Source organism: Alosa alosa, chromosome 16 (assembly GCF_017589495.1).
Source record: "Alosa alosa isolate M-15738 ecotype Scorff River chromosome 16, AALO_Geno_1.1, whole genome shotgun sequence".
Classification (NCBI taxonomy): Eukaryota; Metazoa; Chordata; class Actinopteri; order Clupeiformes; family Clupeidae; genus Alosa; species Alosa alosa.
The window spans coordinates 2,844,710-2,863,813 of NC_063204.1; the positions used below are offsets into that span (position 1 = coordinate 2,844,710).

The 19,104-nt window shown below is 45.8% G+C and overlaps 1 protein-coding gene across 4 annotated transcripts in view; it reads left to right on the forward strand.

Moving 5' to 3' along the window:
* pip4k2aa (phosphatidylinositol-5-phosphate 4-kinase, type II, alpha a) overlaps positions 1 to 18,835 on the forward strand; it is a 29,332-nt gene extending 10,497 nt beyond the window's left edge. For 3 of the 4 annotated variants that reach the window (XM_048265994.1, XM_048265992.1, XM_048265993.1), the window contains exons 2-11: positions 3,818 to 3,915; positions 4,218 to 4,314; positions 6,377 to 6,610; positions 7,812 to 7,964; positions 9,249 to 9,395; positions 9,512 to 9,550; positions 15,354 to 15,467; positions 15,992 to 16,229; positions 16,707 to 16,810; positions 17,987 to 18,835. In XM_048265994.1, the coding sequence (XP_048121951.1) occupies positions 3,851 to 3,915; positions 4,218 to 4,314; positions 6,377 to 6,610; positions 7,812 to 7,964; positions 9,249 to 9,395; positions 9,512 to 9,550; positions 15,354 to 15,467; positions 15,992 to 16,229; positions 16,707 to 16,810; positions 17,987 to 18,067 (1,272 nt within the window). In that variant the 5' untranslated portion in view covers positions 3,818 to 3,850 and the 3' untranslated portion in view covers positions 18,068 to 18,835. The remainder of the gene's footprint in view (positions 1 to 3,817; positions 3,916 to 4,217; positions 4,315 to 6,376; positions 6,611 to 7,811; positions 7,965 to 9,248; positions 9,396 to 9,511; positions 9,551 to 15,353; positions 15,468 to 15,991; positions 16,230 to 16,706; positions 16,811 to 17,986) is intronic. The other variant, XM_048265995.1, reaches the window with a different exon arrangement.
* Positions 18,836 to 19,104: the final 269 nt, after the last annotated feature.

Consider the following 19,104-nt stretch of genomic DNA (forward strand, 5'->3'; position numbering starts at 1 on the left):
CAGAACTGTGGTAAGATCATCCGAGAGATAAGAATCTGAAGATCATCACCTTGCCTAACTCGGCTCCAGTTGATGATGACTAACTTTCAGTCAAAGGGAAATGATCCCTGATGTATCCGTGACGTTAGAGAGTACTTTATGAATGTACCAACCTGCCTATTTGGATTTGAATCTCAGTGAAGCCAATGAAGAAGACTCTATCATAAGCTATCATAGTCATTTACATTCATTGATTTCTTGATTCTTTCCACTGACTGCAGGTGAATGTGAGCTGCTAGCACTGCTTTGCCCACTGGCTTTGTTTGAACATTAAAATAACATTGGAACTGTGAGATTTGTGGCTGACTGTGGTGTAGCTGTGTCCACCACTGTGGGACTGGTCTGTCTGGGGGTGTGCTGAGTGGCGTTGTTGTGCTCAGCTGCAGTGTATGATCTGTCTGTCTGAGCCAAGACGCCTCTGATATCAGCCAACGGGCCCTCGAGTCCACCCCCAGGAAGCTCCACTCCCCAGTCTTCATCGAGCTTGCACATGTTGCAGCAGGGGAGGAGAGAGAGAGAGAGAGAGAGAGAGAGAGAGAGAGAGAGAGAGAGAGATGTAGCAGCCCTTGGATCCAAAAAGAGAGTCTCGACTGATGCATAAGGTGTTCTTTATTTAGTTCGCCAAACATCACACACTTGCTTTCACGGCTACAAAACATCATTACGTGAATAAACATTTAGAGCGACACATTAATTACACAGCAAAACTAGACCATACATATGTGCAAACATTTCCTAAATAACTACTGTATGAATGAAACGTACCTCGCTGCGCTCACCAAGGCATGCAAAATATATGATAGTCCTTTCTTCCGTCATGAAACGGGCGTCAAGTCATTTAAGTTCATGAGTGAAACGAAATCTGATAAAATCCTGTAGGCCCAAACACACTCGTACTACTCACACCCGCCAGCTACCATTTAAAAGCTCATCTTCCCTTGTGCAAACTACGGTGCCACCAAAGGGACAAATTTCAACATTACAGGTGCACAGAATTTCCGGTCAATCACATACAAATAACATTAAAGGCACATACGAAATATAGAATTCATTTAGATTAAGTTACACACATTTACAAACATATTTTACCAATAAACCAACCCATACTTATTTCATTAGATCAAAAGCAGATATTAAAACTCCAAAGTGGTCCTTTACAATTGAATATGAATGTTCTAAATCAAATGCATCATGCATCAAGGTTAACACGTTTAGAATAGACACTAGGGTTTTAGTTCTTAGTTTTGGTTCCGTCACATTTGAGCTAACTTATTGTTTTCCTAGGTGAAGGCCTCCTGCAAAAGTTGTTTTCCCCTTTCTCTCTGTCTCTCTCTCCCTCTCTCTTTCTCTCTCTCTCTCTCTTTTATAATGAAAACAGTCTGTGTGGCTGGTTGTAATTTCCATGGTTAGTGATTTACGACTGTTCCATGTCAGGTTGTCAGAGGCTTAGGGGTCCAGAACTATCACATCCATCATGCACCTATTCCCCTGAAACACACACTGTAACCTTCATCTTGGATGTCGTAGTGGACAGAGAGAGAGAGAAAATTGCCTTGTTAATAAATCATAAGCTAATAAGTTTGGGGCAAGTTTGGATGACTTAAAATAGAGCGGTTTATATTTGATCCGCTGAGGAGGAAGAGTCATGACAGCCCGTGAGACATCTGTGTTAGCTGCTTCCTCCTCTCAGAAATCCTACGTTCTGAAGGAAGATTTGATGTTCCCCACTGGAGGTAAACAATAAATAGTGCCATGAGTCATGTGGCCTCAGGGGCCGAGCCTAATAAGTGACAGGCCTGTTGGACCCTTGGATGTCAGCGATATCATTGACCTGAGCAGCCCTGCTGTCTCTCGACCTGCATACATTTGTATTGCCCCCAACACAGGGCCTGTTGAACTTCTCCGCGTTTTTTGTTGATGAAATGGGCCGTTACCAATTTTTAACAGTGACACTGTTCACACTGATGATGGATGTACCTGTCTTGAGGAATGATCTTAGCTGTGGGCCATAGTTTACAAATGAGACGTTTTCAAATGTTGAGATAGGCCTAGTACAAATTCATTTATTTAGCTGACTGACGCTTTTATCTAAAGCTATGTACATGCGTCGGTTAATACAGGGCTAGTGTCCCTGGAGTCATTCAGGGTGAAGTGCTTTGCTCAAGGGCACAAAAGTGTCAACTGAGAATCACACCCAGCACTGAGCGCAGAGATTTTATGATTTTATGATGGTATGACTTTATGATGAGCACTGCAGAGATTTTATGATGCAGAATCTTTGATAATGAACTGAAATTGGCAATGCATTGTTTTTTTGTTTTTTTAACTAGCCTTGTATGCTGAATCTCACAGTTTGTCTTCCAAATTTGTGTCTCACAAATGTGTGAACTTTGGTCCCAGAAGCAGCTCAGGTAAAATGTTGAATGAATAAGGGATTTGATGTCCAAAATAGACCCGCCCCTTCTCAAATAGACCACGCCCTTCTCACGCCAGTCTTGTGGAACTGCACTAGAACAGCATGATGGAAATCCCCAGTGCTGAAAGCCGGGGGAAGCATGGAGAGAAAAATGAGTTGCAATTAAATTTCCCCGGACTGAACAAATAAGAACTCTGCCTGCCGTTGAAAGTCTCCTTGCACCGGTTCATAGGAACTTTTTCACCCCTCAGATTCCTTGGAGTTGGGACTTTGCCAGGTTGAGATGAGGGCTGTTAGGGACCTCAATCCCAGTCTACCCTCCCCAAGGTTGTGTCCTGGTGGATTGATGACTTGTTACTTTACTGTCCCTGTGAGAAGGCACATTTTTCCCCTTTTTTAAACTGTGCCGTGCATCTTAATCACTGTCAAAACTTTACGCTGTACTGTATGTAAAAGTTGGCCTGGTTCTTATTGTGTATATAGAGTGAAGGTCAGGCCTGAAGGTGTTGCCGCTCTTTCTGCAAGTGCTGAAGAGCAAGAAAGTAGTCGTTATGTTTTCATCACTTTATTGTGGTCCAATATTGTTATGGCAGTAAGCACCAAATCAGCAGAGTCTAACAGCTTCAGTCGTTAAGACAATAATTTGAATGAGCTCACTGGATTGAGAAACGCTTTATCCCCAAAGTTCAATTACTGTGAGCCTACCGACCTCTGCAGCCTGTAACTACAACACCTGAATGTTGTTGTCACAGCAAACCTGCTAATAACACTAAAGAGTTACACATATGTATGCGTTTGAACTTTGCCACCTTTCCCTGCTGCTGCTGCCTGCCTATTGCAGGCGTTCAACTGAGCACTTGGGCTTTGGATGTGGCATGGTTGGTAACAGAGAACAGTAGTTGTGTGAGATGCGTGAGGTCAAGGCATTGTCTTTGGCCCCTGTCCTTGTCTCGCTCGCACGCCATCAAGCTGCGCTTTGTGTGCCCAGGCGTCGCTCCGAGACTGGCACCCTGGAGCACCATGGGCACTGGAGCCCTCGCCAGTCCTGGACCCTGCAGAGCGCAGGGCTCAACCCTGTGTGTGTGTGTGTGTGTGTGTGTGTGTGTGTGTGTGTGTGTGTGTGTGTGTGTTTGAGAGATTGTATATAAAACACTGAAAGGACAAGAAGACCTTAGTAAGTGAAAAGTGAATTTTGAGGTCGCTCAAGATTGCGGTCATTGAATGTTGAAAAGATTCACCTGCGTTTGTGTTAAACCAATGCAAGAGTCTCGACTGGCAAAGTGTTGTCAACTTAAGTGATGTGTCTTATGACTTGTGATGTCATTTCCTGTGACTGACTGGTCTGTTTTCTGTCCTGTACAGATAAATGAGCTGAGCCACATCCAGATCCCCATCATGCTCATGCCGGATGACTTCAAGGCCTACTCCAAGATTAAAGTGGACAACCACCTATTCAACAAGTGAGCGCTCGCATTTCAACACCAAAGCACGAGGCCACTACTGCTGAAAGGGGTAGACTGCAAGGGTAGCCTACAAGTCACAGCTAGTGCAGGTCATGCCTGGAGGACTGCTGACCTGCGGTCATTTGAAATATACATCACTGAGTGACAACAAAACCCTTTTTCATTCGACCCCTAAATTCAGCTCACAGAAAAGTGTTATTACCTCTTGTGCAGCTGTACTGTATGATATGACTGTGTGTTGCACTGGGTGTTTATCGGTGCTTTTGGAAGAGGCTGATGTTTGTGTTCTTTCTTTGCAGAGAGAACATGCCAAGTCACTTTAAATTTAAGGAGTATTGTCCGCTGGTGTTTCGTAACCTGAGAGAGCGGTTTGGCATCGATGACCAAGACTTCCAGGTAAACGCAGGCACACGCACGAAAGGGGAGACCGTAGCTGGCCTGGGTCAGGGGGTCACTGGGGTCATGTTTGGCATATGCTGGGCATAGTGTGATGGTGGCATGGTGGCATATGCATACGCTGGGGATAGTGTGATGGTGGCATATGCTGGGCATAGGGTGATGGGGGCATACGCTGGGCATACGCTAATGGTGGCATACGCTGGCATAGGGTGATGGTGGCATACGCTGATGGGGGCATACGCTGAAGATAGTGGCATACGCTGGGAATAGTGGCATACGCTGATGGTGGCATACGCTGGGGATAGTGGCATACGCTGGGGATGGTGGCATACGCTGGGGATGGTGGCATACGCTGGGGATAGTGGCATACGCTGGGCATAGGGTGATGGTGGCATACGCTGATGGTGGCATACGCTGGCATCGGGTGATGGTGCCATACGCTGATGGTGGCATACGCTGGCATAGGGTGATGGTGGCATACGCTGGGGATAGTGGCATACGCTTGACATAGGGTGATGGGGGCATACGCTGATGGGGGCATACGCTGGTGGTGGCATACACTGGAGATAGTGGCATACGCTGGGGGTAGGGTGATGGGGGCATACGCTGGGTGGCATACGCTGGGGGTAGGGTGATGGGGGCATACACTGGGTGGCATACGCTGTGGGTAGGGTGATGGGGGCAAGGTTTTCTGGCATGAATGCTGTACGCCTGCAAACCAACGTGTATTTGTGTGTGTAGAGTGACTATGATTAATGAGTGGCAGTCTAATCATTAGATACTCAGTCTGTTGTCTTAGTATGCCCCAATATGTTACATCATGATGCCATAAGTACAGTCTGTCAGTCCTCCGACATCCTGTCCACCCACATGGGTAACAGAGGCTGGACTGCAATTTCTGAACTCTTCATTTCCCTTTACGGTTCAACCCATTCATTGATCCTGCAAGGCTTGGGCCAAGACGCTGGTCAATGGTGGTCAATGGCAAGACGCTTTAGGCCGGGCCACCTCTAGTAAAAGCTTATGAGAAAAGATTGCTCGTTGGAGCTCCAGTGAGAGGTGATAAACCACCGGCGTGGGTGCCCGCCTCGCCCCCAGCACGCCCTCTTGTCTTCGCTATAGCGGTGGGCATCGTGCCATTATCCCGAGCAACGTCTGCAATTATCCGCTCAGAGAGGCTGACGTTCCGGGCACAAGCTTGCGCTCTCCCTCTCTCGCTCTCTTGATCTCTCTCTCCCTCTCTCGCTCTCTTGATCTCTCTCTCTCTCCCTCTCTCGCTCTCTTGATCTCTCTCTCCCTCTCTCTTCCCCCCACCCCCCTCTCGTTTTGGAGCTCAGTTGCCTGTGTGACCCACCGCGGAGCTCCAGGGATTCCGTTGACTGCTGGCCAGAGGATTAGCCGGTGGCCTGACCTTGTTTGAAGTCAAACGGCTGTCTCGGCCAGGCTGGGGACTGAGCTTTAGCCAAGTGGGGGGGGGGGTGTGTGACAACTGTGAGCCTCACTGTCAGAACAGGAATGCACGAGACGGTTAAATCAGTACTTAACTTTGCACTATTGGTTTTGTAAATCAGACACGTTGTTATTGTGTACATAACTTTGCACTATTGGTTTTGTAAATCAGACACGTTGTTATTGTGTACATAACTTTTCACTATTGGTTTTGTAAATCAGACACGTTTTTATTGTGTAAATAACTTTGCACTATTGGTTTTGTAAATCAGACATGTTTTTATTGTGTAAATAACTTTGCACTATTGGTTTTGTCTTTCAAATTGAGATTGAAAATAGACACATTAAAAACATTATTCTAAACTAGTTGACCAATCATAATACAAGTAAATGATGAGAAAAACGAACAATGCAAAACAATGTGCCATTATTGCCAAGTAGCCCTAAAAGAGTCGCCCCTACACTGTGGGGTCCCAACACTTTCCAAACACGTTGAGGGCCTGTGCTTTTGACGAGCTCCGCTCAGCCAGAACGCTCAGCCAGAACGCTGTGCCAAAGGCCTGTCTCGTAACTCTGCCGCACTCCTCTGGGTTCACACTTCCTACTGTAGAGGAAAGAGACCACGATGCCGCTGCCGCTGCAGGCTGTCCTCGGCCATCGTCCCGTCCCGGTAGTTCTCGGCTGGCCTGCCTCAGCTTCTGCTCAGGACAGGGCAGGCACGGAACACGGAACACGGAACACGGAACATGGCTCCAGACCGCGCCAGCTGCCTTGTGCCTCTTGTAACAATGAGAGAAGGAGAGGAAGGAGAGAGAGAGTTAAAATGAGGGAGAGATGGTTTGAGGTTAGTGTGTGTGTGTGTTTGAGTGTGTGTGTGTGTGTGTGTGTTTTGAGTGTGTGTGTGTTTGAGTGTGTGTGTGTTTGAGTGTGTGTGTGTTTGAGTGTGTGTGTGTTTGAGTGTGTGTGTGTTTGAGTGTGTGTGTGTGTGTTTGTGTGTGTGTGTGTTTGTGTGGTGTGTGTGCGTGTGTGCGTGTGTGTGTGTGTTTGAGTGTGTGTGTGTGCGTGTGCGTGTGTGTGTGTTTGAGTGTGTGTGTGTGTGTTTGAGTGTGTGTGTGTGCGTGTGTGTGTGTGTGTTTGAGTGTGTGTGTGTTTGAGTGTGTGTGTTTTGTGTGTGTGTGTGTTTGAGTGTGTGTGTGTTTGAGTGTGTGTGTGTGCGTGTGTGTGTGTGTTTGAGTGTGTGTGTGTGTGTGTGTGGAGTGTGTGTGTGTTTGAGTGTGTGTGTGTGTGTTTGAGTGTGTGTGTGTGTCGTGTGTGTGTGTGTTTGTGTGTGTGTGTGTGTGTGCTTGTGTGTGTGTGTGTGTGTGTGTGTGTGTGTGCGCGCGCGTGAGACACATGGGGCTCTGAAAAACAGCAGGACCTCAGCAGCTGTGTCTGCCAGTCATCCTCTCCAGCAGAGCAGACCAAGCCTGTGTGTGCTTTGTGTGTGTGTGTGTGTGTGTGTGTGAAATTGGGACACAGTTAACACACACATACACATACACATATACACACATATACACACATACATGCATTCAAGCTTGCAGTCACAAGCTGCTGTTACACACACATACAGTGGCAAATGTCAAGTTACCACATACACAGACACATACAAACATATCACATACACACATGCACATACACGCACACATACACACACACACACACAGTTCCCAGGCTTTGTGTTTTTCTGCAGTACAGTTAACAGCCTTTTTCAAGCTGATACCTGCTGTTGTAGTAATTCATGTTACCAATTATTCAAAAATGAGAGTTTTGGTACTATTAAAGCGATTTTGATACCTCCCACTGTGCAATTCATGAAATATTCATACGACACAAAATCCACTTGAGGCTGTTGACTTCTTCCATTTGAGGCTGTTGACTTCTTCCATTTGAGGTTGTTGACTTCTGTGCTTGGATTATGCACCTTTGATGACTCCGTGGTGAAGTTTTCTGCTCTGTTTGATGACTTCGTGGTGAGGTTTGTTGTTGGTTGTTTTTTCCCCCAGAATTCTCTGACGCGGAGCGCGCCCTTGACCAGCGATGCACAGGGCCGCAGTGGTGCGCGATTCCACACCTCTTACGACAAGAGGTACGTCGTCAAGACCATCACCAGCGAGGACGTGGCCGAGATGCACAACATCCTCAAGAAGTACCACCAGGTAGAGGCTGCCACTCCCAGGTGCAGACTACAGGGCTTTGGTGGCCAGAGCGCCTCATCTTTACAGTGCAGTGCGGCTTTACATTTACATTTACACTCAGAGCGCGTAATCTTTACAGTGTAGTGCGGCTTTACATTTACACTCAGAGCGCGTCATCTTTACAGTGCAGTGCGGCTTTACATTTACACTCAGAGCGCGTCATCTTTACAGTGCAGTGCGGCTTTACGTTTACACTCAGAGCGCGTCATCTTTACAGTGCAGTGCGGCTTTACGTTTACACTCAGAGCGCGTCATCGTTACAGTGCAGTGCGGCTTTACGTTTACATTTACACACTTTTATCCAAGGCCACTTACAGAAAGGCAAACAGTCATGGTACAGTGCGACAAGACATTCTAGTGCATTAAAGGGTCATTTTCACAGTGGAGTGTGGCTAGTGCATTAAAGGGTCATTTTCACAGTGTAGTGTGGCTTTAAACAGAAGACATTTCCTTCAACTAGGTTCATGTATTTTTTTTTAAGTGTCTGAAGCCTATATCACTGTTGGTAGTTTGAGTTCATTTTTATCTTGGAGCTTGTATGCCAGATTCTTGACAGTAGTACGTTTGGAACTGTAGATTTGGGTTTGTTTATTTTCTAAATCAAATACTTCTTTGGAGACCACTCATAAATTCAGATTATAGGACCTTTTCTGCTGTTCATTTGCTGTAGTTGTGGTAAAGCTGATCCTACAAGTCCTATATGATGCAGGCACCATTGCCTTTAAGCCCCAGAGGAACCACAGCTGATGTATTGTTTGCTTACTCCATGCCCCAAGCTGTTACTGATTAAAACATCTGCTAAAAGATGAAATCCAAGAAGTGACCCAGCTGGTCAAACAACCCTTCTCTTACCAGGAGGGCAGACTGGCATTGCCTGGACTAGATTGATGCCCTCAGTGAGGGGCTGTTACCCTCTGCTCATCTCTGGGTTATTGCTGTTACCGTCAGCCAGAATCTGGTTATACATGACTACGGACGCTTTCCCTGCTCTGAACCCTGTTTTTCTACCTCTCGCCCCTTTAAACACGGACGCTTTCCCTGCTCTGAGCCCTGTTTTTCTACCTCTCGCCCCTTTAAACACGGACGCTTTCCCTGCTCTGAGCCCTGTTTTTCTACCTCTCGCCCCTTTAAACACGGACGCTTTCCCTGCTCTGAACCCTGTTTTTCTACCTCTCGTCCCTTTAAACACGGACGCTTTCCCTGCTCTGAACCCTGTTTTTCTACCTCTCGTCCCTTTCGCCGCAGTTCATAGTGGAGTGTCATGGCAACACACTTCTCCCCCAGTTCCTGGGAATGTACCGTCTTACGGTGGACGGCGACGAGACCTACATGATTGTCACACGCAACGTCTTCAGCCACAGGCTATCAGTGTATAAGAAGTACGACCTGAAGGTGAGCCGCAGAACACCCACCCCCCACCCCCACCCCCCCGTGTGAATGTTAACTGCAGTCTGCTAAAACCCGATAAGCCTCCATCACCTTTTTAAATGCTTTCTTTTGTTTCACAGGGTTCCACTGTTGCCAGGGAGGCAAGTGACAAGGAGAAGGTGAGTGTAACTCTAATCCGTCTAGAGGCGGCTGCTCTGCTCTAACCCACACCCTAACACTGAGCACTGCATGGAAATGCTTTGAATGCACTGATGTCATTAGTGGTCCAACCAGTTAGCACTGCTCTCCGAACGCCTTGTAAATATATGGGTGGGACATCTGGGGCGGCCAGCACCAAAGCTACACTAATAGACAGATCAGTGCTTTGAACGTGTTGCCTGTGCATTTTCTCACATGTACATATCTCTGGGAAACTGCTTTCCAGATTTTCTGTGTTAGCACAGTTTATTTGTTTGATTTAAAACTCTTCCAACATCTTTTCTTGTCTTTATTCGTTTTTTTTTTATTATTATTTCCAACTGCAGAATCATTTCAGCATTTGTTGACTTAATCTCTGAAGCACAACACACTCATTCCATATACGTGTCGTTCTTAAATATTTTATGCGTCATAAATTGACACGTCTTGGGGCATATAATGTGTTTTCATGGTGTTGACAGTTTCCTGGCTGTATGTGTGGGTGCGATGGCGGATGAGTATTCATGTTCAGGGTGTAATCTGGACAAGGGCATGTTATATTATGCCCATTTCATGGTACACGCACGCTGCACATTCTTCAGATGAGCAGTGATTTTCTGGGTCACGTCTCTATTACCCGTCTCAGCCAAGTCGTTTGGGATGGGGCGCTCCTGGACCAAGGACATGCCTGTTGCCCGTGGGGTGGGGTGGGGTGGGGTGGGGTGGGGGGGGGTGGGGGGTGGGAGGTCTGATCTTTCCACGCTGGGACACGGAGGAGCTCAAGTGTGTGTGGTGAAGTGAACGCAGCGAAATGTAACTGTAAAGGTCTCCAGCAGTCTTAATTTAGCCTTTCAGTCCTTCACGCTAGCATAGCTCAGTGACATAAATGGTAAAAGTTCCAAAAGATTGCACTGACAGAAGGATCCAAGGTCTCGTACTCTTCCTCTGGTAGTGGTTTTGTGGGACTTGCGTTTGTGTGTCTAGCCTCATACGTGAAGCTCGAAAATAGGATCCAACACTTAGCAAGCTTGATATATTTTGTTTTACGGATCAAAAGAGAAGAAAGAAACACAACTGATAATGATTTGACTGCTACTTCCCTACCTTAGCGTTTCAGTTGTTACTGCTTGCAGTCGCAATCATATAATAAACAAATCATACACATTTGCATTTCACATTTGTATTTTTGATGGTGAATATGCATATAAAGTGATATTGCCAAAGCTGCTCTGTTGCGAGAGCAGGAGACTCACTCTGTGTCACATGTGCAGCTGCTCCTCTCTGAGACAAGCACATAATATAATTATTACACACATAATATAATAATTACACACATAATATAATTATTACACACGCCTTTATTACAGTCTTACACACATGTTTTTATTACAGTCTTACACGCATGTATTTATTACAGTATTACACGCATGTTTTTATTACAGTCTTACACGCATGTATTTATTACATGCTAACGTGCTTCTCTGAAGTTAAACGCTCTGATGTGGGAGAGTCTGAAGTTCACACACACTCTCTGTCCGTGCACATGTACACTAACGTGCTTCTCGCTAGTTAAACGCTCCATTGTGAAAGAGCCTGATGCTCACACACACTCTCTCTGTCCGTGACTGATGCTCACACACTCTCTCTGTCCGTGCACACATTCATTTTGTACTAATGTGCCTGTCAGTAGTTAAACGCACTGATGTGGGAGAGTCTGACGTTCACACGCTCTGTGACCGGGCCAGCACCTGCCCTGCTGCATCTCCCTGAGACGGGTCAGGTGGACCCGTTACGCGCGCTACCGTCAGGCTGTGACGAGTCAAAGGTGGCGTAAGGTGACGGGCTCCAGGGTTAATCCCCTTATTCTCCCACACACACACACACACACACGAGAGCCGCCCAGGCAGCGCAGCACTACCTAATCTCTGCCCTTCCCTGGGAGCAAGGGCACGGCCTGCGCCCGCGTGTGGAAACTCACCCCCGTCCTCCCAGACACAGTGGCAGCACAGAGGAGATCAGAGCAACGCAGCGTTGCACGCCCGCACGCCCGCACTGCACACCCAGCTGCTCCCGAGCCTGTCCTGTTCACGCTTTATCTTTCCACAACATGCGGGAGAGCCACAGTGTGTGTGTGTATGTATGTGTGTGTATATATGTATATATATATATGTATGTATGTATGTATATGTGTATATATATATATATATATATATATATATATATATATATATATATGTATGTATATATATATATATATATATAAATATATATATATATATATATATATATGTGTGTGTGTGTGTGTGTGTGTGTGTGTGTGTGTGTGTGTATATATATATATTAGTGTGTGTGTATTAAGCGTGAAAAAATGAAATCAGGGTGGTGGACTGCTTTCATGAAGCATTTCCTTTTTTCAGTTGAAGGAGAAACACAATGGGCTCCGTGTTGTTCTGTTTAGTAATTTTATGAAGCGTGTGCGTGCGGTATGCTTATTAGGAGACCTGCCTCTCGTCTGTTCACTTATCTCATACTAGAGCTTATTATGCAAGCAGATAGGTCTCAGGCACATCCACAATGTCATTTGACATCTTGGAACATCGGGGAACAATCTTGCAGAAAGCTGAACGTTTTTCCACATCTAATTGATGAGGTGTTCAAGGTAAATAGTCACAGCCTCCATCTTGTGTCTTCTGTTTCATCCTCTGTAGGCTACATCAGAGATATCAGTGCATCAATTCCACACTCTCGCTTTGAAAACCAAAAGCACCTACATCTTAACAGTGGTGCATTCAAATTCGGAAAACGTAGGCGAACAGGTTTCTGTTTGCCTTGAGTTTTTGACGAACATTTGCAAACACTCACAAACAGTCTGAGTAGGTAGTTCACAGTATTAGTGCAGTGGAGCTGGACGAAGGTCAATTTTCAATTTAATTGTGCTTATAGAGTGCCAAAACATTACGCATGTCTCATGGCGCTTTACAGAGTGTTAGACAATCAGAGAAAAGCAAAGAAATGAAGGCCCATGGGTAACAGGGTCGAGGAAAAACTCCACGAAGGTAACAATACAATTACCGTTACAATGGAATGTTAACACCAAATCATTCAAATTTAACTGTTTAGAAAAAACATGTTCACCACAAACCTTCACCAATGTTTGCCGAATTTGAACGCACCTCCGACTTCACGTTTTGCGAATCTCTATATATATTTTTTGTGTATATTTCCCTCAGATAGTCTGCTCCAGAGAGGTGCATGTTTGTTGACATTAGTGCATCTATTTTGGTCTTCCATTCCTGCCCATTTTAGCCTGCACCAGCTGGCAGACTGTTGTTCAGTGCTATAGCCAGACAGACGTTCATCTCTACGTGGTTCTTAAATAGCAGCGCGCTCCGCCTCAGACGAGGCCTCACACTCGTGTGCCTGCACATCACAGATTGCGGATTGGCCTTTGTTCTTAGGAAACATGTCACAGCTTAAAATACTTCTTTACTGGATGTTCCTATCTTGGCCACAAAGCTAAGGGATTGCTGAGAAAATGGCTTAAAGAAGAACAGGGGTTCTAGATCTGTTAGGCCAGGGATCTAAAAAGAAGAACATGAGTTCTAGATCTGTTAGGCCAGGGATCTAAGTAAGTATAAGTATAAGTATATATACTATAAGTATATATACTCTTTTGAAGAGGGAAGAGTGATCCTGTGTTAGGCCAGGGATCTAAGGTATAAGTTGGTCTCTTTTGATCCTGTATCCCAATCCCAACTGCGGAATTAGTGAAACACACTCAGTACACAGTGAGGTGAAGCACACACTAATCCCGGCGCAGTGAGCTGCCTGCAACAACAGCGGCACTCGGGGAGCAGTGAGGGGTTAGGTGCCTTGCTCAAGAACACTTCAGCCGTTCCTACAGGTCGGGGTTCGAACCGGCAACCCTCCGGTTACATGTCCGAAGCGCTAACCAGCAGGCCACGGCTGCCCCCTAAAAAGAAGAGGAAGAGTTGTAGATCTGTTAGGCCAGGGATCTAAAAAGAAGAACAGTTCTAGAACTGTTAGGCCAGGGATCTAAAAAGAAGAACAGTTCTAGAACTGTTAGGCCAGGGATCTGAATCATTTTCTTTCTGTTTGAGAGACGTTGGCGACTTTGTAAACAAAAAGTAAACTGTCATACTGTAGAATCAGGATTTCTAGTATGTGATGCACCAGGTTGACAATAGGACTATTAATAGAGTCTGTAGGATTAGTTGGTCTGAACGTAAACAAAGACTTACTTCAGATTTGCAGAGACCTGTATTATTGTAAAAATAGTCTCGTCTTAGTCTCGTCTTCTTTATCTTACCCAACACTCCCACAACTACCCGAAATGGCATTGCACATTATAGAGAAATGTCTCCAAGCGAAAAACAGTAAAAAAAGTAGTCCCATTTTTCGTATGTAGTCTTGAATTTCCCCTTGGGGATCAATAAAGTATCTATCTGTCTGTCTGTCTGTCTGTCTGTCTGTCTGTCTGTCTATCTGAAACTCGTAGTATTGAAAGAAGTCTATTTGATTTGATGTGTCTTTGATGATAGCTGCCATTCTATTCTTTTTGACATCAATCTATATATATGTATATATACACGTGTGGGTGTGGTTTAGTGTTGTTTTCTTGCTGTGCTTTCATGACATCTCAGAGACAAACACACCTCAGTCCAACTGCATGTGTGTGGGATTAGCTGGGCAGGCGAGTGCGAGGTGGTGGGGGTGGGCGTCTGGTCTTAGCCACTTTCGATGACCTAGATCCAGCATTGATTTCTCACTTCCTCACTTGCTCTGCTCTCAGAAGGGAAGAAGCCTTTAGCGAATAGATGATATGGGTGCAGTTTAATTAGTTTAACAGTTTAATTCCCTCAGAAGTAGTTACCTAGGTCTGACGTCTCAACAAAAATCTATGCTTTCTATTTATATTCTGCCTTGAACCAAGGAGCTAGAGACCAACAGATTAGATTTTGATGAATAACCGCAAAGATAAGGAAAGTCTCGTAGTGTCTCATAGATAAATGTTTCCTTTGTCCTATCATCGCTCACTGTATGGACAACCCTTCCATACCGAGATCAACCCTTCTGTCCAGCTTATTGTAACTTGGCAGACCAGCCTTTTATGGTACTTTTAAAAGCTTATCTGAGGGCTTGTCTGAGTCGCTTGGTTTGCTGTCTTGTGACCAGACAATTGTGACACGTTGGGCTGGGTTGCCCTCTGTATGAGTCAGTTTGTGAGTGTGTGTGGGTGTGTCTATGTGATAGTTATTTCTGATGAACTGCAAATTTGTGTGTGTGCGTGCGTTGTGTTTTTTTTTTGAGTGTGTTAAATCACCCTAACTCTAAAAGGTGTCGTCTTCACTATTATTACAATCTTAATTTATCCACCATGTTTAGTTACTTCCTCTGTCCTGTCCTCTTTGGCATCTTCCTGCGTGGTGAGGACCACTCATAGTGTAGTGCAGCAGTGCCCTCTATGGTGTCCAGCGGTACTGCATGCTGAAAGAATTGGACCCTGCTAGTGGGGCCACTGCAATTACAGGGTTACACGTGTCACCCGTCAATCAACAGATCTTATCTTTGTCCGCTATTTGTTTAGCTAAGAACTCTTTTACACGCCATTAATAAAACGGTGCGTTGCAGAACTGTAGCATCCGCCATAGTACAACAGCAAAATCATCACGCGTTCCCTCGTGTGTGTGTGTGTGTGTGTGTGTGTGTGTTGTTTTGCGTTCCCTCATGTCTTCTCTTGTTTCTGCTCTGTTTATCAATAAGGCCAAGGAACTTCCCACCTACAAAGACAACGACTTCATCAACGATAGACAAAAGATCTACATTGACGAGGACAACAAGAAGATGTTCCTAGAGAAGCTAAGAAAAGATGTTGAGGTGAATGGAATGAATGGCAATCCTTGTGTGTGTGCGTGTGTGTGTGTGTGTCTCTGTGTGTGCGTGTGTGTGTGTGTGTGTGTGTGTTTTTTTTGTCATGGTGACCTGATAACCATTAGGGAGTCAACATGAATGCACACGTTTGTGTGGCTTGTGGTTTTGGCAAGTTATTCAGTCAAAGGGATTGCGCAATTCCTCTTCCAGACAGGAAGTGTGGAGTGGAACTGAAGTCCGCTAGTGCACATTGTTCCACCCATAGACTGTATATATAGAGTTCTATGGTTCCACCAGAGCAAACTGCTTCCAGGAAAAATAAAAACCAGCAGGAGAACAGTACTTAACGTTTCTTTTGAATATTTTATTGACAATTTTAGATACGTAAATGGGAAGCAGTTAATATGCTATAAAATTAAACATACTATTAAAACAAGCTCCTTTGAAAAGCACTTTTACTTCAATTCAAATATGAAAATGAGTTGTGCTATGGAAGTGAACTTGCCGTGCTTCTTCCTCCCTGTGCCCAGTTCCTGGCCCAGCTGAAGCTGATGGACTACAGTCTGTTGGTGGGCATCCACGACGTGGAGCGTGCCGAGCTGGAGGAGGTGGAGAGCGAGGACAACGAGGAGGGGGACGAGGGAGAGAGCGACGGCGGCGTGGGGACCCCACCAGACAGCCCGAGCAACACGCTGGACAGCAGCAAGCCGCTCTCGCCCGGCGAGTTTGACCCCACCATCGACGTCTACGCCATCAGGAGTCACGACGGTTAGTGGACACACACACACTACTCCACACCAACAACACAACACGTACAACACGTTACATTTATGTAGCGCTTTTATCAACACTTAAAGCGCATCACATGGAAGGGGGGACCTCACTAGCAACCACCACCAGTGTGTAGCACCCACCTGGGTGATGCACGGCAGCCATTATGCGCCAGAACGCTCACCACACACCAGCTTGAAGAGGAGAGAGAGGGAGTGAATGAGCCAATTACAGTGGAGGATGATTAGGGGGCCAGAATGAAATGAGCCAGGTTGGGAATTTAGGTTAGGCTGTTTGGGCCGCTGTTTTCTAGTTACTACCAGATACGACGTTGCAAACAGTCAAATAGTGTGTTAGTGTCACAGAGTTTAATTTACACACCGTGATCTAAAAACGACACTTTCCTCATCCCGTGCAGAGTGACTCATTTCTCAATAGAAAATGTCTTGAAAAGCCTCTTTACCTCCACAACAGCTGCCCCGAGGAAGGAAGTGTACTTCATGGCGGTCATCGATATCCTGACGCATTATGATGCCAAGAAGAAGGCAGCCCATGCAGCCAAAACAGTTAAACACGGAGTAAGTATCTGCCTCCAATTGATTACAGACAAGTGCACCACTTGTGTCGCACAAATGAACAAAACAGGTGGACATTTTTTTTAATGAATTTATCCATGCTGTCAAGTTATATTCCCTATAGATTTTAGAAGTAGGTTGCATATGACCGTTCTACTGTAAGAATGTCAGTTGTTACATGGTGATTATAACAGCACGTGACATTTTGAAAATTATATTTAATGGTGATTATAACAATACATTTCATTATGAAAAATATATTTAATGGTGATTATAACAATACATTTCATTATGAAAATAGTATTTAATGGGGCAGCGGGTCAAGGCTTTAAGTCTGTTTTGGCACCACATTTGGCCATTTGTTCAGATCTGAAAATAGATTGCATTTTTTCTGAGCTATCTTACGACATCTTTAACATTCAGTGGGAATGTAGCCGAAGGACTTGCAAAGACATCAGTAAGGTACCCCTGCAGTCGCTGGTGCCTCAAGGGTTTGCTAGTCTACCACCACTTGCCAAAAGTCGCTCAAAAAGGAACGTTTTCTCACTCATTGTGTTTCACTCTGTTGTGGTAAACAACAATAGGGACCCTTAGCTGTTCTAAATTCACTATAACCTACAACCTCCTTTGGGCTCATTACACATCTCTACCTAGTCATCTGATTTCATAGGCTGACACCAGTGTTCACCATTATTCCCTTGTCTCATGCCCTTCTCTAACTGCTGAAGACACATCTTCCGCCACATTTTGTATTTTGCCAAAATGCACTCTAGTTCTTTAAACATACCCATAAGTGTAATGATAATACACTTTTCAAGATAACTACTTCAACTACTAGCTGTGCTGTAATTCATTCGTTGGTGCCATAAACATAAATGCTCCACCACGTGGCACGCGCCATCGTTGGCAGTTGCACTCCATCATCATGCATGCATGCTTAAATGTAGCACTGAGCTCTCATAATTGAGATGCCATTATACTGTATGGAGACGTGTCTCTAGGCCATACATAGACACATGCTTATGAAGTTTCAACTCTTTTACACGCCATTAATAAAACGGTGCATCCCCCCCCTCCCTCCCTCATCCTCCCTCATCCATCCCCCTCCCTCCCTCATCCCTCCCTCATCCCTCCCCCCCTCCCTCCCTCTCTCCCTCCCTCTCTCTCTCATCCCTGTAGGCCGGGGCGGAGATCTCCACGGTCAACCCTGAGCAGTACTCCAAACGGTTCTACGACTTCATCACCGCCATCCTGCCCTAGCTGGGCTGCCTGGCAACCAGCCTCCCGAGGAGGGGGGGGGGGCACGCCAGAGGAGGGGGGGTATCGGCCCCACTGAGCTCCACGCCGCAGCTATACCACCACCATTCGTTTACATTTTACTGTTTGCTTTTGTTTCTGTGTTGGTTTTGTTTTGTTTTTGTTTTTTGTGTTGTGATTTTGTTTTCCTTCATTTTGTTTTTGGTTTTAATGGGACCATGAGCGTGACAAAGGAGAACTCGTGTGTAAGTGGAGACCGTTTGGGGTGGGAAATTGTGGCTTCTTATGGCTTCGTAATGCATGTCTGTGACTGCGTTGTTTTAATATGTCCTTTTGTTGTTGTTGTTGTTGATGTTAATGATGTTGTTATTATTCTTTTGCCTACCTTGTTGGAGGTTTGGAGGAAGGAGATGGACAATGTATTTAAAAAAAAAAAAAAATACTTTACAAAAAATAAATATGAAAACATTATAAATAATAATAAAAAACCCATCCACTGAGGAGTGGACAAGAAGTGCATCATCCCCTGCAGGAAGCTTCACCTGCTACCTGGATGCGAGTCCGGGTCCCTCTATGCGGATTCATGGGACCTGGTCTTCCATTGAGAGGTGGCATCTGGCCACCCACAGCGCCCCCTCCTGGTTGGCTCTCCCGGCCCGCCGCTCCCGCTCCTGCACCCGCTCTGCTCACTCTGTTGGCCCCCATGGGCATGATGCCAACCCGGCATCCAAAGACTTATTGCGAGGCACCTACTGTCTACTTGCCCCCCACCCACCCACCCATCACCCACCCATCACCATCACCATCACCATCACCTATCCCTGACTGTAACTGCCCACTTCCGCACATCAGGGCTGTGACCTTCCAGGGGAGGGGAGGGGGGTGGGGTGGGGTGGGAAGGGGGTGGATGGGGTACGAACGAGGCCTTCAATGGACAATGTCTTACTCGAGCGCTGCTTGCTGCAGCAGCTGCCTTGTGTTTATCTCGGAGCACTGTGGGCACACTGTGGTGTGTTGAAGGGGACAGGACGGGCGGTAGA